Below are 23,918 nucleotides of genomic sequence, written 5' to 3' on the forward strand. Positions count from 1 at the left end.
CATTGAGTCATAGAGTCTTAGAATTCTAGAGCATATCCAGGCCCTGGATCCTGGTAAAGGCTCAATCTGGTTTTCCATAAGACCTCCTTTCTTGTCAATTTGATTAGAAGCAGGTGGTAAAGACAAAATAAATAGATGATGTACATGAAAACAAATCCCAGTACCTATGTTCATGAGATATAAAGGAACCGAAACTTATGGAATATCCATTATGTTCTAGGTACCGTAGACAGTGTTTTGTTTTGATATCTATTAACCTTTATCCTGTTAACAATTCTATATGCCAAAACTGAGGTACAGAAAGACTGTGTTGCCCACGGTAACATACTAAGGGATTGGGAAAGGAAGCAAACTCCACCTGTCTCTTAAATTTGTGTTTCTCCCACCCTCTTTCGAAAGGAGTTTCCCACTTGTTGATGAATTGTCTCACTTGCTGTTTAATCCTATTCCCTTGTAGTGTCAAAATCCATATTTAAGGAGGTATAGGACCAGATGTAGTTGCCACTTTAATAGAGAATATTTTAGCTTTCAGAAAGACAGGTAAAGCTAATGCTGCTCAAAGCCTTCCTGATTTAAATTACGCAAGTACAATGAAAAGAACAGAAAGCGCCTCTTGGAATTTTGCTTCCCACATTTAATCCTTTATAATCCTGTATTTGTTATAATTTTAACTATCAAACCACAAAGGTAAATGGTTTCACAAATCCAAAAAAATTATATGTACAAATGTTATCTTGAGTATTTCCAGCCTCAGCCCTGCTGGCATTTGGGGTCTGCTAATTCTTTGCTGTAAGGAGTTGTTTTGTTCATTGTCTCCACACATTGCCAAATGTCCTTTGGGGGTGGGGAGCAAAATCATTTCGGGTTGAGAACCATTGATGTAGAGAAATAATTGCAGACTGTGTTCTCGTTAATTTTTTTTTTCTGATAGAATGACTCTTTGTTTTCACATCCAGACTTCAGAGAGGGTACATATTTCTCAATACAACATTTTTCTACCAACATTTATTCAAGTGAATTTTAATTTATGTACCCAAAGTGCAAGGCAGCATTTTAAACAAAACAAAGTGTGGGACAAGTCTGTATTTAAATTGTAAGCAGAATTGATAGATCATCAGAATCATGTGGAGAAGTTTTGAAAAGCATGCTGTGTCAGTAAAGGGGTGGTGCCCCCAGCATGCTACTGACCCAGACTGCAGCCATGCACTGCAAAAAACAGCATCAATTTGTTACCAACCATTGTGATTATTTGGCGATCAAGGAATTATAGTACTTTAAGCATTTTTATAACCTGACATGTTAATTTACTATTAAATATTACTATTTAATATTTATTATTACTAGATATTTTACTGCCTTTTACTTACATTTTGGGACATTGGATGGGAGTTTGGGTTGACTAATAGCATACGGTTTTTTCCTTTAAAATGGTGGGAAAGAGGCGCCAGAGTTTTGAACTGCGCTGCCGAGGCTGGAGTACGCGTCCTCTGCGTGGTCGCCTGGATGCAGCTCGCCATGGCCATACCCTCCCTTGAGGAGCTGGACTCCTTCAAGTACAGCGACCTGCAGAACTTGGCCAAGAATCTGGGCCTCCGGGCTAACCTGAGGGCAGACAAGTTGTTAAAAGCCTTGAAAGCCCACCTTAAACACGAGGTAAAAAAAGAAAATGATAGGGCGCCTGGGTGGCTCAGTTGGTTAAGCGACTGCCTTCGGCTCAGGTCATGATCCTGGAGTCCCTGAATCGAGTCCCGCATCGGGCTCCCTGCTCGGCAGGGAGTCTGCTTCTCCCTCTGACCCTACCCCCTCTCATGTTCTCTCTCTCATTCTCTCTCTCTCTCTCAAATAAATAAATAAAATCTTAAAAAAAAAAAAAGAAAGAAAGAAAATGATAATCGGGATGGAAGTCAAACTTCTGCATCGTCTTGTGACCAGGCTGAGATGCAGAGGGGCAGCCAGGAACAAGCTGAGAGGGAGCCGATTGGCCATGGCACCAAAACCAGGAGAAGGTGCAGGACGGTCCACAGGAACCCTGACTCCCAGCAGCATGATTCAGAGATAAAAACAAGTGATCACGCTGAATTGCAGAATCAAGAGAAGCAGGAAAACCAGGATCTCAGAACAGTTGCAGAAGTTCCTTCACCACCAGATGAAAGCCAAGGAGAGGAGAATGCCGTTTCCTCAGGAAAAAGAAGAATAAATGGTAATGAAGATTCAAAGGTACCTTCAGAAAGAAAGAAGCCTCTCTACACAGATGGGTTTTCCAAACCTGGAAAAAGCAAAAGAAATAAAAGCACTACTCCAAACTTTAAGAAGCTTCATGAGGCTCGTTTTAAGGAAATGGAGTCCATTGATCAATATATTGAGAGAAAAAAGAAACATTTTGAAGAACACAATTCATTTAATGAACTGAAGAAGCAGCCGGTCACCAAGGGAGCGGTGGTGACTCCAGTTCCTCTCTGGGGAAGGCTCCCCGTGGCTTGTACTCCCACCAGCCAGCGCCGCTCGCAGGGCCGGCCCCTGGCCGCTGCAGGCCGGAGCACCTTGTGTGGGAAGGGCTCCGCCAAGCCATCCGCTCTCTGGGCAACTAAAATGAACGTCAGGTTTTCAGCCACTACCAAAGATAATGAGCATAAGCGTTCACTGATCAAGACTCCAGCCAGAAAGTCTCCACATGTGACCATACCTGGGAGTACCCCAAAAGGCCAGGCTGTGCTCAGGACATACAAGTTAAAGACCACAGATGGAAATTCTGCTTCTGTTGTTACCCCATTAAAATTGACAACTCAGGCAACACAGACTTCAGTCTCCAATAAGAAGCCAGTGTTTGATCTCAAAGCAAGTCTGTCTCGTCCCCTCAACTATGAGCCACACAAAGGCAAGCTGAAACCATGGGGTCAATCTAAAGAAAATAATTCTCTGAAGGAGCATGTAAACAGAGTTAGCTTCCACAAGAAAACTTACAAACAACCTCCTCTCCAGACTAGGGAGGAGCAACGAAACAACATGAGCAAAGACGAAAGGAGAAGAAAGCAAAGGTTTTAGGAACTCGAAGAGGCCTCATTATGGCTGAAGATTAATTTTTAACATCCTGTAAATAGTGTTTTATTCTGAACCCTTTCTTTATTGTAAATATTTTTCTACTGTCCTCCCCACTTTAGTCAAAAGACTTTTTTCTGCTCTTTATTCACTATCTATGTAGTGTTGGTGGTTCTTTTCACATACTACATCCCTGAAAAGATGTTATTGACCTTAAAGCTCATGAATTCTTTGAAATCGTTTTTACCTAAGTCTCTGTACAATTCAGTTTTCTAATGAGACTCATCCTATAGATTCTTGACCTAGATTTTTAATGTCAAGTTCCCTCTGCTGACAGAACTGGAATCCTCTTCTAGACAGAAGCATTTACCTGAGGGTAGGTAGTTCTACCACAAGCTTTAGTAGAACCTAAACCACTAACAAGCTGAGAAAGCCACCTCATCTTCCTCCAGAGAATCGAGTGGTCTTAATGAAACAGGGAACCAGATGGGTTGGTAATGGCATAAATATTCTACCTATGTGAAGTGTTTTGTTACCTGTGCACATTTGTTCCAATCACTTGATGAAATTGCCCTCTATCACTCAATATATTCTTAAAAACTCTATTGCTCATTCTAGCCTTAAAAATATACAGGGCCATACTGAAATCTGAGGATTTCTGCTTCAAGGATCAATATATTCTGTCAGAGTTACATCTTACTCACTTTATGGAAAAGACTAGAGTGCTTAGCCTCATAGCCATGTTTGTTACACCTAAGTGGAGCTTCAGAGCTTTGTACTGTTTAAGATTTTCATAAATGTTTTCTCATGGTGGTAGATTCTTATAAATAAATTTACTTCATGATTGAGTTAAAAAAATAAAAATAAAATGGTGAGAAAGAACTGTCTTCATGCAGAATACCTGATTTTTAGGAAAGAATAAGTGATATTAAGCAGGAGACACTTAAAATTTCATCTGTCTTGGTTATTTCAAAAATGCATCTCATTTTATTATTTCAACTAGGTTATAGTTGTCAGCCTCAGCCCTTTGCCCCTGCTTCTGACTTCCAAGCTTTTAAAGATGGGTCCTCTAATATCAGTCCACAGACTCAGACCAGAAGGCAGGAACTAGGCTATTCCATGGAGAGGTGAAATGACAGGATCTCTGTGGGACAGCTACAAGCTGGGTGATATACTTTGGGTGGAAATGGCATTCCCTCTTGCTTTCCACCTGCAGAAGACCACACTTAGCATTTGACAGGTAACACTTAGCATATACCAATGCTGCTTTAAATAAAATGAGGTATTTACTCCCTCACTAAACTCCTCCTTCTGCATATATTGTCACATCCATTTTAAAGAAAAGGAACATCCAGTAACCAAAGTTACTGCTGGTAAGGGTTGAGGCCAAAACTGAGCGTGGCCTACCCCCTTTCATTTTCCATGCAACAATCTAGTGTGTATTAGTTTTTGTTTGTTTGTTTGCTATTAATTACCACAAATTTAGTGGTTCAAAACAACATATATTTATTATCTTATGATTTTCATCGATCAGGAGTTGAAGCATGGCCTATTTGGGTCCCTCTGTTCAGGGTCTCACAGGGATGGCTAAAATCAATGTGTCAGATAGCCTGTATTTTCATTTAGAGGCTCAAGTGGGGAAAACCCACTTCCAAGCACAGTCAGGTTATTGACAGAATTCATTTCCTTGTATGACTCAGGGCCCTGGGTTTTGCCAGTTGAATGCCCTGTTTCTTGCTTTCTGCTTATATCAGGCCAACAGGGAGAATCTTTCACCCCCTGTTCGTTAAGATGGGAGGAAGGACGGAGAGTTTGTGATAAGGATTTGAGTATGTGTGGCTCAGCCACTAATTTTGAGTTGCCTTTTGGGGAACCTGCAATTTTTTTCTAAAACATTGAGAGAACCCAGAATTCTGGTATGTATGTTCAATATCTGCAGTGTCTGCTTGGACTTGGGTGAAACTGTTCACTCCTTTTCTTGCCATGAATTTATTCACCTTTCTTGCTAGTGGTTGTTGCCTAATTGGGTTCCCAAAGGGAATATGGTAGTGAGGCAAAAGGTGGAGTCAAAAATGACTCCCAAATTTCTGACTTTAGAAATTGAGTGGATGGACATACCATTTATGAAAGACAACCAGGCTGGAGGAGTGTAGGGATGTTACAAATGAAATATGCATTGTCCTTACTGTACCTAGTAGAGGTTTGGAATATTATTCCAGATAATTCTGAATATATTCCAGATAGTATTACTTGAAGTATTATTCCACATAATTCTAAATATAATTCTTCAGATACTCTGAAGAGCCTTCCTATTAACAGAGAAACAAATAAGAAATAGGTCCTGGATTAAATATTTTATTGCATTGCTTGGCTTACAGAATGAGGAGGAATCTCCAAGGCCCTCCACCCCCAGTGTAAGATACTAATATACACAGACACACACACACACACACACACACACACAGGTTTGAAAACACATAAACAGGAGCCGAAAACCTCAGTGGAGAGTAGTAAGTGAGTGTCCTAGCTTACAGACTAGTGGGGGTAGACATACAATTAACAAACAAAGAAAATACATAGTATGTCTGATGGTAGTAAGTGCTTTGGGGAAAAAATAAGCAAGTGACTGGGAGAGAGGCCCATAATTTTATGTAGGTCGGTGGGGGAAATTTTACTGCAATTAAGAGATTTGAAGAAAGACTTGAAAGAAGTGAGAAATAAAGCAATAGAAGATAGAGAGCCTGCCAGGGTAAAATTTCTAAAGAAATGTGTCAGGTGACAGCAAAAGGCCCATGTGACGGACTGGAGTAGAGGGAGCAAGGGGGAGTAGTCAGAAGGTCAGAGCAGATATGAGAGTTCAGATCCTGTAAGGACATTTAGGGACTGTAGCTTTTATTTGGAATGGAATGGAATGAGTTTGAGCAGAGGAATAACATGGTCTGATTTTAGATGGGGAAAAAAAATCTGCTGTCTGCTATACAGAGAACAACCCGAGTGGCGTGGGTGCCCAGCTGGTCAGCCATTGCAATAATGCCAATGGGAGACAATGAGCCAGAGTACTCGTGAGATGGTGAGAAGTAATCAGACTCAGTATTTTTTTATGTTTTAATGATAGACTGGATAATGGTGTGTGAAAAATATAGAAGAGCCAAAGATGACTGCAAGGTTTTTGGAAGATGATATTTCAAAGGAAATTGACTATGGAGAAGTGAGGGATGGCTTAATAACTAGATAGACCAAGGGGGTCAAAAGTAACTTTTTCAAAAACACTTTTATTCAATTATAACATAGAAGCAAGTGAACACAAGTCATACATGTACGACACCAGCATCCAGATCAAGGAAAAGAATGTTACTGCAAGCCCATAGACCCTCTGGGTTCCCTTCCAGTAACTACCTACCCCCCCAAGGGTAACCGCTATCCTGCTTCTAACACTATCTACTAGTTTAGCTTGTGTTTAAACCTTATACACATAGAATCATACAGTATGTACTCTTTTATACATGACCTTTTCTCCCCTGAACATTATGTCTGTGGGATTTATCTATATGGCTGCATGTAATTATAGTCTGCCCGCTCACATTACTGTTTAGTACTCCATTGCATGAATATACCACAATTTTTATTTCTCTCTTTTATTGTTTATAGTCATTTGGATAGTTTCCTTTTGGAGGCAATTATGTGTATTACCTCTATGACCATTTTTGCACATGTCATTTGGAAAACACAAGTATGCATTTCTGCTGCATCCTTCCCTTGGGATAAGGACTCAAGGCCTAGACCCAGGGGACAATATTGGGACCCTTTTTATTGGGTAGGTCATGTTGTTTATTCCAATACAGTAATAAAGTAGATATTCTTTCTATATGGCTAATTTCTCATTTGGTCTAGAACTTAGGTGGGGAAGAGCATTATGATAAATATAATCTTTGAAGCCAGATATTTAAGAATAAAGTCATTAAATGAGACAGAATATTGAGCCAAATTCAGTTGACAGAAATTCACTTCATTCAATTGGCAGAAATGGAGCCATGTATGTTTAAAGTACTTTTAATTTAAAAGTTTTTGCAATCCCTAATATCCAATGTTTAAGCAATATAAGTGTGAAAATACTACAGGAGCGGGACCTGCATAGCCACGAGACTTAGCCACTTCACACTAGCACAAGAGTGCACATTTTCTTTTCTTATTCATGGGTAGATGAATTGCTTTCTGTTCAGTTTACCCACCTGGGCTTTTGAGAGATTATTTTCAAGAGCAATGAAATTACTAACATTGAGCAAGTGCAAAACAAAGGCTGTTTTCTGAAAGTTTCTTTCAATGTGTAAAGTAGCTGAAATTTCAGGAAAGTCTAATCACACTTTGCCAGGAGCACTGCATTTCTCCTTTTTCTTCTGAGACGTTACTTCTATCCATGACCTTGAAGAGCTTTTTGATGTGTTGGATATGACCTTGGCAAGGAAATTCACTCTAGAAAAGAGAAAGTGTGTTAGTAGATATTAAAGTCTGATTTGGGAGGCTTTCTTCGATCCATATTTAGAATGCATTCCCCCACATGTTGTACAATAGTAGCCTTTCCAACTTTACCAAAATATATGATTGCATCAATATTAGTTTCAAACAAATTTCATTCTTTGATCTGCTAATCATGTTACCATTTACTAATAAGACCATAATTGAATCATTAGTCTGTCCCTTTAAATAGTTAAAAAAAAAATTATGGCTTTTAGAGGAAAGGCAAGGATTTTTAAATTGTAAGGTCATGCCCTAAGAGGGTTTAAGAAAGAACACAGAAAAGCATAAACAGAACAGAGATGCCCTAGTAAGATCTCATCCCATTAGCAAGGGAATGGGGCCATGGAGACTCTAGGGAGGCAGGTGGCTGTGTCCATGACAAGAGGGAGGAGATGCAAGCTTTCATTCTCAGCCTGTTAGTCTGTGTCACTCATTCTCCATGTGATTTTATCCAAGCCTCAGTTCTTTCTTTCATAAGAGATTGGGGCAGGTGATTTCTTTTTTTTTTAAGATTTTATTTATTCATTTGAGAGAGAGAAAGAGAGCACAAGTGGGGGCGGGCACAGGAGGGGCAGAGGGAGCGGGAGAAGCAGACTTCCTGCTGAGCAGGAAACCCGATGCTGGGATTGATCCCAGGACCCCGAGATCATGACCTGAACCAAAGGCAAATGCTTAACCAACTGAGCCACCCACCCATCTAGGGCAGATCTCTGGAGTTACGTACCAGTGAGATGGAATGGAAGAGTAAATGTCAAATCAAGTTGATGATGAAAAATGAAAACTTACTGTTGGTAGAGTTTCTTAATAATCAAAGTAATTCTGTTGTTAGAGGTATAAAATAGGAGTTTGTCCAACCAAAAATCTTGGCACATGGAATGGTAACTTAAGAAAGACAAAGACAGCAGGAAGACCCAAGTGGTCAAGAAACATGAAAAGTATGTGTGATGTGGTGTTAACTCAGTCTGAGTGGACACTGGGCCCAGCACTGAGAAGCGGAAAGTAGGAAATATGACCTCAGAGGTGAGGGCTTCTTCTACTTCTGGGGACCACAGTGATGAACAGGATTGATCAGGGGAGAAGGCAGCATCATTGTTGTTTGTGAAAACTTCCAGCAGTGGGACTTCTCAAATTGGGAAATAAGAGATGTAGGAAGATGGAGAATGGGAACTGATTATGATTGTCATTATTGGAAAAAAAGCAATGAAGTTTGGCTAATAGAAATAATGTCTTCAGTTGGAGCATTAAAGGGTATGTGTATGGTTAGAAAACACTGGGAAAGACACGGGCACATAAGAGGCTGCGGAGTATCTGTTGTCCCACAACCACAAAAGTGAGTTACATCAAGGCCACAGGTGGAGAATGGTCAGATGCTAACAGAGCTGGTCAAGCATGCACTTGCCCGCCACTCCTTGTGGACCTGGCCCCAGGCGCTTCTCTCCAGGTTCATGATATTATAATGAGAAAAGGTACATGCAAATGAAGTTGATAGTAATTGGCATAAACCAACACATGGGGGAGGCAGCCCCACCTTGGGAAAAATTCTGGAGAGAAGTTTGGGAAGGATTTGTGGAACTGATAAAGTATGAATTCCTGAGGGGTAATTTTGCTTTATAAACAAAGGGATTATACTGCACATGCTTGCTGGGACAGTTTCTAATTAATGTAAACAAGTTGTATTTCCTCTTGAACTGTACATAAATAGAATAGAGGTTTGTGCAATCACATTGTCTCTCCTGGTCTATCAGGTTGTTGGGTCTGCATGAAGGATGACTCGGGACAGAAATGGTAGAACCTAGTCTCTTGGCATAATATCTTTTTTGAGTTGGTGTGGGTTGTTAGTAATGGAGGCAGCTTTGTTTATGCTATGTTTATTGCTTTGATTTTCTTTCTCTTACCGACATCGAGAAAGGCTAAGAAAGCCTTTTACAAAGGACTTGTACCAGTGAGGTCAAAACCTCATTGATTCTCAGGTATCTCTGAGAAGGAAATCTCACTGTACATTTGATAAATGTGGAGACTTCAGGCTCACACAACTACTAAGTGGCAGAGGTGAGGCTGTCCCATCTCAGTCCTGGGCATCACTGTGTCACTCACTGAATGAACAATGTAATCGGATGTTGCTATGTCTCAGCGGGATAGGAAACAATGTACAAAGTGGGTTATGTGTAGCTGATGTAGTTCTGGTCATCCCCCCTCTCAAGGGAATAAATAAGCAAAGGGATTAAATGAAGCCAATTGCTAGGCTAGGGAGGAGCATTATTCTCTTGCTGAGGATGTTCTTCCTTCATCCTCTGATGGTTGAGGCGGTCTTCACCTCTACCGTCAACACTGAACAAGGCATGAAGGCGTCGGTTGACTCAAGCACCGCCAACCTTGTATTTCCTGAATTTCAGGGAACTCTGTCTGTGATGCTGATTTGCACGGTGCTGGAGTTCTGCGTGGCCGTGCTCGCTGCTGTGGTTTGGTGGAAACAGGCTTACTCCGACTTCACTGGGGTGAGTGTGCTGTCCGGCCTCCCTGAATCCTGCCAGGTGTATCTCCAGTTCTGGGCTGTGTTGAGCGATGTCAGCAAGAGTGGCAGAAGGGTCGGCAGTTGTCGGTCACGAGATATACATGGGAGACGGCTTGATGGGGGTGGAAGACTTATGAGGAAAGCAGATGGCAATTGAGTAGCTGACCGGCTGAGGGTTAACCAAATGGGATGGTTGAACCTGGAAAGTGACTGGTTCAATCTTTCTGTTTTGTAAATGCAGAAACCTGGAAGTTAAATGGCTTACCCAACATTGTGTATGAGTTTGAGCTCAGTCAGGTCCCCAGAACTTGGTTTGTGTCTTTTCCAGACAGGAACACTTTCTACCACAGCCCTAGCCTCTCTAACAGCCTTGACTTGGTCAAGGGCATTTGCACACATGACGATTCGATAAATGTCCTTAATGCTCTGGTGTTGCCTTCCTGTGATCTTAAAATTCTTTTTTCACCTAAAAGATACTTTTAAAAAATAGTTGTTTCAAATTCCATGGGACAGCACTCTAACACCACCACAGACTCATAGCTTCATTTCACTGAATTAAAGCCTTGATTTAGGGGCGCCTGGGTGGCTCAGTTGGTTAAGCGACTGCCTTCGGCTCGGGTCATGATCCTGGAGTCCCGGGATCGAGTCCCACATCGGGCTCCCTGCTCGGCAGGGAGTCTGCTTCTCCCTCTGACCCTCCTCCCTCTCATGCTCTCTGTCTCTCATTCTCTCTGTCTGAAATAAATAAATAAAATCTTTAAAAAAAAAAAAAGCCTTGATTTATCCAAAATTGTATTACAGAAAGCAGAATGAATACTGAGCTGATGAGCAGCATTTATTTAAAGAACTTAATGACATACTATACTCATCTTGTATACAATGTATATATATACACAAAGATGGAGGAAATGGCATCAAGCGTGTACCCGAGTAAAGTCTGAAGAACAAGCATCTGAAGAAACTAACATATTTTGTTTCTTTTAGAGTGTGCTTTTCCTGCCTCAGAGTTACAAGAATAAATCCAGCATACCCGCAAAAGCATTTTCTGAGCCTGGATATGAAGAACTATTGACTTCCTAGGGGAAATTATTCATCAGAAATTTGGTTTTTTGATGATATGTAAAAACCAACCGGGGGCGCCTGGGTGGCTCAGTTGGTTAAGCGACTGCCTTCGGCTCAGGTCATGATCCTGGAGTCCCAGGATCGAGTCCCGCATCAGGCTCCCTGCTCGGCAGGGGGTCTGCTTCCCCCTCTGCCCTCTTCCCTCTCGTGCTCTCTGTCTCTCTTTCTCTCAAATAAATAAATAAAATCTTAAAAAAAAAAAACAAAAAACCAAAGAAACTCAAGAAAGCAAAGTTTGAACTCTCTGAAATGTAGGCTTTTATATAATGAACATTGAAAATACGTATCTTTAAAAGGATGCTGTAATTTAAAAGACCACAAAAACATAACATGTTTCATTACATTTCATAAAATTCTGTTTTTCTTTGACACAAATTGTAGCAATATTCAGCTTGTGCTATCTAAACTATTTAATAAACAAGATGTAGGAAAAATTACATATCTTTGTTTTCTTGTTATTGAGTATATGTGTTCGACGGGGGTCTCTTGATTTGCCATTAGGAAAAGTGTAAATGTGTAAACTACCATTGCCTAGACTGCCAAATAGACATTTCCCAAGAAGCTGGACAGAATTGTGCATTCAGGGGTCATGGTGACGTAGAAGAGACAACTCTTTCTTGTCCTCCTTAATGGTCAACAGGAGTTAACTGAGTACTGGTGGTGTTCAGACTCTTCTGTGGTAGACACTGGTGCTGCATCCCATGGTTATCCTCATTACAGCCTGCAGACAAGCCCCCTGCAATTAAGGCTCAGGAGTTGTGTAAGCAATTGGCCTCAAAATAAAATCGTTATTGGATTACTATGATGTGTGTGTTTTTCGACACCACCAAGCAGTTAACTCAATGCTGACACTATCTATCTACCTGGAGATAACATCGAAGGGCTCAGTGGCTACAGATGGAGTTCTCAAGACCCCCTCCTTGGTTCAATTAGCTTGCTACAGTGGCTCACAGAACTCAGAGAAACAGTCCATTTACTAGATTACCAGTTTATTATAAAAGGATACAACTCCAGAATAGCCATATGGAAGAGAAACAGAGGTCAAGGAATGGGAAGGGGTGTGGAACACCACAGTCCCTGAATCTCCCTGGGTTTACCAAGAAGCTATCCCAATCCTATCCTTTTGGCGGTTTATGGAGCTCTGTTACATATGCACAATTGATTAAATCATCAGCCTTTGGTGATTAAACTCAATTTTTAGCCCCTCTCTCCTTTCCAGATGTCAGGGGGCGGGTGGCCTGAAAGTTCCAATCCTCTAATCATAAGGTTGGTTCCTCTGCTTGGGGAGGTTCCCCTACTTATCCTTAGGTTCCCTGAGGGCTTTCCCAAAGTCAACTCATTAACATAAAAAAATACATCTTTACTGCTCTATCACTTAGGAAATTCCAGATTTGTGCCAGGAACTGGAAGGAAGACTAAATATATATTTCTTATTATAAATATCACAAAATCATCATTACATATTTTTGGAAACTCATTTTTTACTTTTCCTTTTAAATACAGAGTAAGTCAACAATGGTAGATATAAACCTAAATTTGAACTCCCTTCTCCCTCATCAACTATTCAAACAAAACAAGCAAACAAAGGCTAACTAAAATATTTATTAAGAGATAGCCAGTTCAGGGGCACCTGGGTGGCTCAGATGGTTAAGCATCTGCCTTCGGCTCAGGTCATGATCCCAGGGTCCTGGGATCGAGTCCTGCATCGGGCTCCCTGCTCCTTGGGAGCCTGCTTCTCTCTCTCTCTCTCTCTGTCTCTCATGAATAAATAAATAAAATCTTTAAAAAAAAAAAAGAGATAGCCAGTTCATATTTTTTTCTGATTTCAAAATAAGAAAGAACAATTGTTCCAGTGTAAATGTTAAGCCTCAACACACACACACACACACACACACACACACACACACGCGGGTCTTTCAAGACTTCTCCTAATTTCATATAAGCTCCATTTCTTTGACAGATTTTCTCATGTTTTCCCTGCCCTGACCCACTATGTCAGGGGTCATACCCACTGTGTCAGATCTGATGCTCAGTTTCCCCATTCTATTTTTTCATTTTGAGAGTAGAATGTTGCCTTTTGCTTTCAGCTCTTTCTTCAAACTCTCTCCTCATTGTCTTCTCCCTTTCTTCTGCCCTTCCTCCCTACACCCACATATGTACACCATTTCTCTTATTTATTTGCTTATTATGGATATTCAACATTTATGGGAATTTGGGGGTACCAGACACTATGCTGGATGCCAGGGTTACAAAGGTGAATAAGATACACTCCTTGGCTTCAGGGAATTCGGAACCGATTGGGGAAAACCGATGACAAAAAAAGGTACAGAAGCATCATACAGGGCACTAAGTGCTATTTTAGCACAGAATAAAAAACACCCTTCTCTGCCTAAAAGAATGTAGGGGATACGTGTGTGTGTGTGTGTGAGAGAGAGAGAGTGAGAATGATTCCTTCCTTGGAGAACACCCCAATGGAAACCCTCCCAGTGGCGCTGTCAACTACATGGGGCCACTCTCCTTCCACACACAGTCGGTTGACTCCACCGTGTCCACCACTTCCATCATGATTAACCAGTAAAACGTCTAGTGCTGGAGCTCCTCCTGGGCCTCTCCTAGCTTTGACTCCTTTCTCAGAAAAGGCAGGCAGCTCTTTAGGCAACACTCAAAGTCAGTTCGCATCAGACGTTCAACATAACTGCTAAGTAGCAATGCCCCTCTAGCATGAGTGCAATGAGACTGCTCTCTACCTTGAGATACGAAGATGTATTGAAAACACATGTGTGAATTGCTTACCATTATATCTAGCACATAGAAGATGCTCAGTTAACTTGAGTTTTATTTTCTTTCATCTCCCCTCCAACTCCCCTACACCAACTTGATCCTCTAATCAATTTTAATCTCAATCTACCTCTGGGATTTGGAAACTGATTAATCTCATAAAATCCTTCATTTCTTCAAGAGAGTCTGTATAGTGCTTTAAATAGAGAATCTTAGACCATAGTCATTTATTTTCTCTTCCCTTTGCTACAAAGGAAGATTTTATTTTATTTATCTTATTTTTTTTAAGTACTGGCCCGGTTCAGAGCTTCTGCCACACGCAACTCTACTGACATCCAGTGGTGATTAAGAGAAACACTTTCCCCCCAAATATATAGAAAAGACCAGCCAGAGTAATAATTCAGTATCCCTGAGAATTTCCCTGCAGGCAACTAATTTGACAGCATGAAATCATACCCGCAAACTTGTCTGCACATGTCATCAGTGAGGGGGGACAATGCACCATTCAGAAATTTTTATTATTTGCATCTACAAATGACATACCAGATAAAGGGCTGGTAACCAAAATCTATAAAGAACTTATCAAACTCAACACCCAAAGAACAAATAATCCAATCAAGAAATGGGCAGAAGATGTGAACAGACATTTCTGCAAAGAAGACATCCAAATGGCCAACAGACACGTGAAAAATTGCTCAACATCACTCGGCATCAGGGAAATCCAAATCAAACCTCAATGAGATACCACCTCACACCGGTCAGAATGACTAAAATTAACAAGTCAGGAAACAACAGATGTTGGCGGGGATGCGGAGAAAGGGGAAACTTCCTACACTGTTGGTGGGAATGCAAGCTGGTGCAGTCACTCTGGAACACAGTATGGAGATTTCTCAAAAAGTTGAAAATAGAGCTACCCTATGACCCAGCAATTGCACTACTGGGTATTTACCCCAAGGATACAAATGTAGTGATCTGAAGGGGTATGTGCACCCCAATGTTTATAGCAGCAATGTCCACAATAGCCCAACTATGGAAAGAGCCTAGATGTCCATCGACAGATGAATGGATAAAGAAGATGTGGTATATATACACAATGGAATATTATGCAGCCATCAAAAATGAAATCTTGCCATTTGCAATGATGTGGATGGAACTAGAGGGTATTATGCTAAGCGAAATAAGTCAATCAGAGGAAGACAATTATCATATGATCTCACTGATATGAGGAATTTGAGAAACAAGCCAGAATATCTTAGGGGGAGGGAGGGAAAAAATGAAACAAGATGAAACCAGAGAGGGAGACAAACCATAAGAGATTCTTAACCTCAGGAAACAAACTGAGGGTTGATGGAGTGGGGTGGCGGAGAGGGATAGGGTGGCTGCGTGATGGACATTAAGGAGGGTATGTGCTATGGTGAGTACTGTGAATTGTGTAAGACTGATGAATCACAGACCTGTACCCCTGAAACAAATAATACATTATATGTTAATTTAAAAAAAGACACAGGGGCACCTGGGTGGCTGTCGGTTAAGCGGCTGCCTTCGGCTCAAGTCATGATCCTGGGGTCCTGGGATCGAGCCCCACGTCCGGCTCCCTGCTCAGCGGAGAGCCTGCTTCTCCCTCTCCTTCTGCCTGCCACTCTGCTTACTTGTGCTCTCTCTCTATCTCTCTGTCAAATAAATAAATAAATAAAATCTTTTAAAAAAAAGGACACAAACCATAACCATAAGGGTGCTAGAGTGGCTACATTCATATGAAATAAAATATACCTAATATGAGACATTGTTAGAGAGAAAGAGGGATATTTTATAATGATAAAAGTGTCAACAGAGCAGGAAGAAATAAGTTTAAATAAATGTGTACTTAATAGCAGAGCTCCCCAAATATAGGAAGCAAAAACTGATAGAATTGAAAGGAGAATTCAGCAATATTGGCTTTTAATATTTTATCCTCAATCACTGATAGAAAAACTAGACAGAAAATCAAGAAGAAAATAAAAGACTCAAAAACTATTAACCAACTTAACCTGTTGCATATATATATATAAAATCTTAACAAAATATAATATGCATTAAGAAATAATATTAATATAATATTATATAATTATATATTATATTGTATTATATTATTAAAACCCTCCACCCATTCTGTGAATGGGTTTTGAGTGAAACTAGTGAATATCATGAAATATCACTCCCAGAACCATGCTATATGGCAAAAGGAATTTCAAGGGTATAATTAATATTACTAGGAATTGATTTGGGGTTAGTCAAGGGGAGATTATCTGAGCAGCCCTGACCTCATCACACAAGCCCCTTAAATCTGGGTCTAAAGGTCAGGGACTGAGGAAATCAGAGAGCAAAGCAGCAGAGACATTCTCCTCTTGGCCATGATGGGGCAGCTGCCATGTCTTGGAGAGAGCCATGTGGCAGTGAATGGCAGATGACCTCCAAGAGGCCCACAGTTGACCAACAAGAAGATGGGACTTCATTCCCAGCGTCGTTAGGAGCTAAACTCTGTCAACACCCTGAATGAGCTTGGAAGATGCTCCCACGTCCCAGATGATACAGCATCTCTGGCCAACACTTGACTTTAGCCATTTGAGACCCTGGACGGAGAACCCCATCCCACCATGCTCAACTCTGGACCCAAGGAAACTGTGAGATGATCCATTTGGATTGTGTTAAACCATGAAATTGGTAATAATGTATTTTTTCTACAGTGACAGAAAACAAATACCAATCGCATGCTAGAACTTAAAAGACAATACATTTTAAAAGATTGAAATACTATAAAGTAAGTTCTCTGAACAAAACAGAATTGAATGAGATATCAATAGCAGAACTACATTGTAGAATCCCCACATAACTGTAAATTTAAATCACTCACTTCTCAATTGACAATGGGTCAAAAAAATTAAAAAAAGAAATTGGAAAATATTTTAAATTAAGGATTTTATTTATTTAGTTGGCAGAGAGAGACACAGCAAGAGAGGGAACACAAGCAGAGGGAGTGTTCCTGCTGAGCAGGGAGCCTGATGTGGGGTTCCTTTGATCCCAGGACCCTGGGGTCATGACCTGAGCCAAAGGCAGACACTTAACGACTGAGCCACCCAGGTGCCCCTGGAATAAAAAGTGTTCTGAATAGTAAAGCAAATGCCAGAAATTTAAAGAGAGGTCAATTCGAATAATACACATTTAAAGTCTCTTTTGGACAAAACCTTAACAACTTATCAGAGAAAACCAGAAAAATATTCACCAAAATGATAAAAAGACAATTAACTTTTTAAAAAAATATTTTATTTATTCATTTGAGACACAGAGATACAGAGAGAGAGAGAGCATGAGCAGGGAGAGAGGCAGAGGGAGAAGGAGAAGCAGGCTCCTGGCTGAGCAGGGAGCCCAATGCGGGACTCGATCCCAGAACCCTGGGATCATGACCTGAGCCAAAGCCAGACACTTAACGACTGAGCCATCCAGGTGCCCCCAAAATATTTTAAGTTAAATGAAAAAGAAAATATATCAAAATGTATGGGAGATGGCTACTGCTGGGCCTAGAAGAAAATTTATAGCTTTAAGTGCTTATGTCAGAAACAAAAATGTCTCAAATCAATAACCTAAGCCCCTTCCTATGAAACCAGAAAAAAAGTAAGCAGAAATAAAGAAATAATTAAGTCTAGGGTGAAAAATCAAGGAACAGAAGACAGAAAAATAAAAGAAAAATCAATGAAACCAAAAGTTGGTTCTTTGAAAATTCCAGCAAAATTGATGACTTCAGCTAGACAGACCAAACGAAAATGAGAGAGAAGACACACATTATCAAAATCAGCCATGGAAGAGGGAAGACCACCACCAACTCCACAAAAATTAAAAGCATTACAAGGGCATTAAATATAATTCTGGACAATTTTATGCCAGCAATTTATACAAATAAATGAAATTATAAAATAGACTTAAGTTACCAAAACTGATCACAGAAGAATTAGAAAACATGAATGTATCTATAACAAGTGAAAACGTTGAAATAATATTCAAACACTTTGCCACCGAGAGAAGCTCAGAACCAAATAGCTTCACTGGTGAATATATCTATCAGATAATTAAAGACAAAATAATAACAATCCATGACAAACTTCTTCACAAAAGAAAGGAGGGGACACTCTCAACTCATTCCATTTGCCAGGATTACCCTGATACCAAAGCCAGAAAAAACATTAGAAGGAAAGAAAGCTACAGGAAAATATACCTCAAGACTGCCATCTTCCATCTTCCTGAGGTCACAACGGCAAAGTCAAATAAGATGCTCATTCTGGTGGGACGTCTTTTATCACGGTATCAGTCATAACCTAGGCAAGGGGCATCCCACTTGGGAGCTCGTTTCATAGAGTCTTTGTGGAGCCTTTCCGATGCCACCAGCTTCTGCAGTGTTTCTATGGCTTCAGTAGCTGTTGACCATCATGAGCAGAGCACGTGCCCCTTTTTGAGTGTATAGGATGCACCTCTCCCTTAATCCATTCTAAACTAAATTCTCAAGAACCGTCTTTTTTTTTTTTTTTTTTAAGATTTTATTTATTTATTTGACAGAGACACAGCGAGAGAAGGAACACAAGCAGGGGGAGTGGCAGAGGGAGAAGCAGGCTTCCCGCCGAGCAGGGAGCCCGATGCGGGGCTCGATCCCAGGACCTGGGATCATGACCTGAGCAGAAGGCAGACGCTTAACGACTGAGCCACCCAGGCACTTAATAGATGGAGACAATTTATCCGTGTGAGTTGTCCGGGTTCCTTTGGCTGGCACTCCTCCTGCTGGCCAAAAAGGGAAAAGCTCACTTTTGCGTTTGTTAAGCAGGAACGCAAAAAGGAATTTTTAGCTGACTTGCCACTTTTTTTGCAGTTTCTTACGCATCCATTTTGCTAGATCCTAAGATCTATCATTTCCACATTATCCCAGGAAGTTCTATGATCAGTAACTGATTTTAAAGCCTGTGCTACTTCATGCCATAGTGGTTCAGTAACCACCTCTGCATCCCCTTTATCAAAAGCGTTCTTTTTATCTATAAATAAATCCTTAGCAATATTTTTAGTTAAAGATGAATCTGGGTCTTTAATGCAATGTTACTTCTGATGCCAAATGTTCCAACACAAGCAGTTAGGGTTTAATTTCTAAAGAAGACTCATAGGACCCAACAGGACTCTGCATACAACTTTAGGATCTATTGCAGGGATAGGACACAATATCGCAATAGCATTAAACTAAGGATATATGTTCCAGCTAAAAAGTGCCTCGCAGGGCGCCTGGGTGGCTCAGTTGGTTAAGTGACTGCCTTCGGCTCAGGTCATGATCCTGGAGTCCCTGGATTGAGTCCAGCATCGGGCTCCCTGCTCAGCGAGGAGCCTGCTTCTCCCTCTAGCCCTCCCCCCTCTCATGTACTTTCTCTCTCTCTCTCTCTCATTCTCCCTCTCTCAAATAAATAAATAAATCTTAAAAAAAAAAAAAAAGTGCCTCGCAGCAGGGGTCCATAATGCCAGGCTTGAGTTCCAATTTCCTTCCCCTTTCCTCTGGAATGCCCGTTCTGTTTTTGATAGGGAATCCCAACAGAATCCCTCAGAACCAAGGAGCCCCAAATTATAGTGGTGGTTGGACTTCTTATACCTGGCTTGTTCCTGTGGGCATGTTATGTAACCAGCCCCAATAGCACACATTCTGTGGTCTCCCTGAAGCCATGTGCAAATCACTAGTCACACTGTTATCAATAAATAATGCTGACAAGCAGGCACAAATCATCCAGAAACTCCTCAGAGCCATGGTTACAAAGCGACACAATGAATCAATGTGTTCGTGCCTTGACCTAAGGGTCAGCGCCTGCAGGTACGCCTGCAAAACGGCTCAGGTGGTTATAGGCTTGCTGAAATTAACCCTGACAACACAGCCATGCGTTTTGACAGACCTCGTTTGACTAATTACTGCTTGTGTGATCTTGGATCGATTCTCAGTTTCCTTTTTTAAAAAAAACTGAAATACAGATAATAAGTAGATCCTTGGGTCATGTAAGGACTGGAAGAAGAAATTGAGTGCCATTGACGATACCTCACTCTGATGTTTGAGATAAGGGAAAGCAAAGATTTTAACCTTTCAAAAGTATACTCTCAGCAAGGAGAAGAAGGGTGTGGCACAGGGAAGCCAGGGTTTGAAGTCACCTTTTTTGAGAGGGGCACCTTGAGAACATCACAAGAACTAGAACAGAACTGTTAATATAAATGTCATTCAGGGAGTTTGAGTCTAAATAAAAGAATCAAGAGAAAACAAATACGATGGAATAGGTACCATCAGAAGAGTTCAGGAAGCTGTTAAAATACCTGTTTCTGAGCTTGGTAGATTGTTGATTATCTTCCAATACTACTAAGGTTAGCTTATCTCTACTGCCCTTATATGTAAGCCAAAGTTGAAAATAAAGAAGTCTAGGGTAACGATTCTACCATAACCATCCTTCTCCAGGACAGAAAGCAGGGGGGCAACTCCGTGAGAGAGATGAAACATAAGGTCGCAAACTGGGATAGCTTGCTACTTAAAACCCCAGCAGCCTCAGAGAGACATCAAGGTGGGTGCAGCGCATTTTCGGTTTCATATATTCTGATAGAATTTGGCAATGATTCTGTGCTTAAGTCTGGGCAGTGTTTATTTTAAAATTAGAGTTTGGGAAAATAAAATTATCTTCTTCACCAAAAGCTGAATATGCCATTTTCTTGAACTCTGAATACACAGAGAGAAAGTATTTCACAGAGGCAAATGTACACTTCATGGTCAAAAGTAATTCAGGAATTTTCTAGAGCAAAGTGCGTCATCCTTAATTCTGTCTGTCCTTTGCTTCAGAATTCCTATTTACCCATAAAAATGTTACTTGTTTTTGTTATAGAATTTCAACAATAGATTCTAATCTTCCTTTCGTTGTCTATCATTAATTCATTTAAAAAGTAAAGCTTATTCTCCCACTGAGATGCCAAGCGATGGTCTAGATGCTAAAGAAACAAAGATAAAGGAAATCTTTTTTTTTTAAAAGATTTTATTTATTTATTTGACAGAGAGAGAGAGAGAGCACAAGCAGGGGGAGTGGCAGGCAGGCAGAGGGAGAGGGAGAAGCAGGCTCTCCACTGAGCAAGGAGCCTGATGCGGGGCTCGATCTCATCATGACCTGAGCCGAAGGCAGCCGCTTTACTGACTGAGCCACCAAGGCATCCCAATAAAGGAAATCTTAAATTTTTAGGATGTCACTGCCAGAAAAAGAAAAAAAAATGCTACTACTTTTTATATTTAGCTTGAAATATTTTGTAAATATTTGATTTAATCTTTAGAAGAGAGGTGTTTCAGGGAGGGTGTCATAACCTGATAATCCAGGTATTTCTAGTGACAAAACAGAGAAAACATTTTGGCATGTAACACATGCTATATAATCCTTATGCTTTGATGCAATAATCCCACAAAAGGAAATTTTATAAATATTAATGTTAAATGGATATTTATTTACAATAACAAAAACATCGCTTAAATATACGGCATCTTGAGAATGCTCAATAAATTATACCATTAGCCTTTTTATCAAATATTGTGCAAATGTAAAAGTGATGATTAGAAGACACTTGGAAGGATTTTTACTATATAATACTAAGTGTAAAAAATTGTGGTACATTTTGGGGGTGACCTGACTTTGGCCCCTATAATGTTAGGCAGTGCTGACCACATGCATGGCTACAACCTGTCACAATACATAATTATAACACCATTGACTATATTCCCTATGCTGTGCCTTTCACCACGGTGACTTATTCATACCAGAACTGGAAGCCTGTATCTCCCACTCCCCTCCACACATTTTTCAATGTTACCTTGAATAAGCATAAGAGCCAGTGTACCAAGATTAATTTGCCCTTTTGAAAATGAGGGAAAAGACTTCCCTCTCCCTCCCTTTCTTGTAATATTCACTTTAGAAAACTGGTAAATTCTTTCTCTGTCTCTTTGAAATATATGTACATCTTTTTGAGACAGGGAAATCTCCTTTTTTGCTCTTTTTCCTGCTTCTATTCTTGCTAGGACCTGCACCTCCACCCCACTCTGTACACGCCTCAGAATGCAAGTAACATATGTCCTTCTGGTAAGGGACAAGGAGTTAATGATTTCTCTAGAATAGATTACATCTAAGGAATGACCAGACAAAGCCATATGTGTATTCCAGACTACTGGCATTAAACGTCTCAATGCCAAGACCCCCTAGCTCTAAGGAATGACACCTGGGCCCTCATCTTTGTTCCAACCAGTTCCTGGATGCCTGAAAGGAAATGTACACCAGACCTCCATCCTCAATAAGAAACCCGAGACCCTTAAGAAAGATGAGACTCATGCTTCTTTTCCTTCTGAGTGTCCTGGATGTGCTCTTTATCTGCTCTCTCTACATCTTCAGTAAACTCTGTGGTCACTTCCTGCTGGCTCACATTTGATTTCCACCCTTCGAGAAGCCAAAGACCTTCTTGGCTGGTCTTGCAGGACCCAATCTGGGTCCCTGTACCCAGCCTTCTAGCATCATCTTGAAAAGCTAAATACATCTCTTGATAGTTTTAAGACCCAGGAATGCCCTTCTCAATGACCTGGGACCATCTCTTTGAAATATAGTCATCAAGACAGTGCCCCTACCTCCCAGTTTCTGTGGAGGGTAGGAGTCCAGCTCCAACAGGCAGCTCTCACTAGGTTGCAAAACTGCCTCCTGACGGACTAGATGATGACCATGTGTGTCTTTGCATCTTGCATCTGAGAAACATTATTTGGGAAGATGTAAAAATTGTTGTAGGGCCTACATTGTCATATAAATGTGACATGACTTATATGATTGACAGGAACTCCAGAGAAATTTATTAATCACATCACCTTCTGGCTTAATGCTTACTCAATGATGAAAAGGTTTTGTTTCTCTTTTTCCTTTGTGGATTTTTCTGAGTTGGGAGTAGATTTTGGTTTTAATTATATTCCTCAACAAGCAATAGCCAATCCTCAAAAGGGATTTTTAGACAGCTAAGTAGATACAATCCTTTAGATACATGTTCCCAAGAATAATGGCAATTGACCTCATGGCGGACCACTTGATAGCACGTACATTCTTTTATATTTCATCCTAAATTTATCTAGCCCTGGGAATAACCATCTGTGCTAGGTGTCTTTGTGTGAAGGAATAATAAAGCACCTGGTATCCCTATGACAAGCAGATGGTTACAGTTGGGAGCAAGGTACTAAGCCAAACTCCCACAGTGACAAAGAAATGGTGATGCTATCTTTCTTATTGTTTACATTAAGGGCTCTAGGCCCTTAAGAAAAGCATTCTTGAGTTGTAATGCTGGCAAGAGGTCTATTTAGCCAAAAAAAATTTCACGTACATATCAAAGGAACATAGAAAGGATTCACAAATACTAGGTTTCTCAAGGACATGATTTAAAAAAGAGATGGTAGTGGGGAAGAGAGAGGTCTATTTCCATTTGGTAACAGGGAAAATTCTAAATGTTTTTATTCACCATTACAGCAGTCCTGAAATAGGCAGAGAAGTAGCATCAGGAGAGGAATCTTAGGGAAGAATTTGAGGACCTCAATTTTGGCCAGGGAATAGTGGAGACTATTTCAGAGAAATGTGGGACCTACAGATGACAATATCCTATGGCCATCCAAAACACCCTATGCTCTTTCTTGGAAGTTGGTTGAGAAAAAGTAGATGCCCCATTAATGGTCTGTTGATATCTGCTTGTCTTGGAGATGCCATGCCCCAAATAAGTCTAATATTAGAAAGTTTGTGTATTTGGAATAAGCTTTTGGGGCAAGTTTTAGATGAAGATAGAGAGCCTTCTAGTGACAATTTTCTGGAGGATGAGCAAAAGATTAAATCACCCATATATTGAAAAAGAGTAGAATTTACCTCAAATTATG

At 40.5% G+C, this 23,918-nt stretch overlaps 1 protein-coding gene across 1 annotated transcript; it reads left to right on the plus strand.

The window, feature by feature from the left end:
- Window positions 1-1,457: 1,457 nt before the first annotated feature.
- On the plus strand, window positions 1,458-3,077 carry LOC123856369 (nucleolar and spindle-associated protein 1-like). The gene is given in 3 exon segments (XM_045892573.2): window positions 1,458-1,653; window positions 1,879-2,992; window positions 2,995-3,077. Coding segments are annotated over 3 exon segments (1,347 nt in total). The 5' UTR covers window positions 1,458-1,503.
- The last annotated feature ends 20,841 nt before the right edge of the window (window positions 3,078-23,918 follow it).

This window comes from Mirounga angustirostris, unplaced genomic scaffold, assembly GCF_029215605.1.
Source record: "Mirounga angustirostris isolate CCGP_5_RB_7025 unplaced genomic scaffold, mMirAng1.0.hap1 SCAF_13, whole genome shotgun sequence".
Taxonomy (NCBI): domain Eukaryota; kingdom Metazoa; phylum Chordata; class Mammalia; order Carnivora; family Phocidae; genus Mirounga; species Mirounga angustirostris.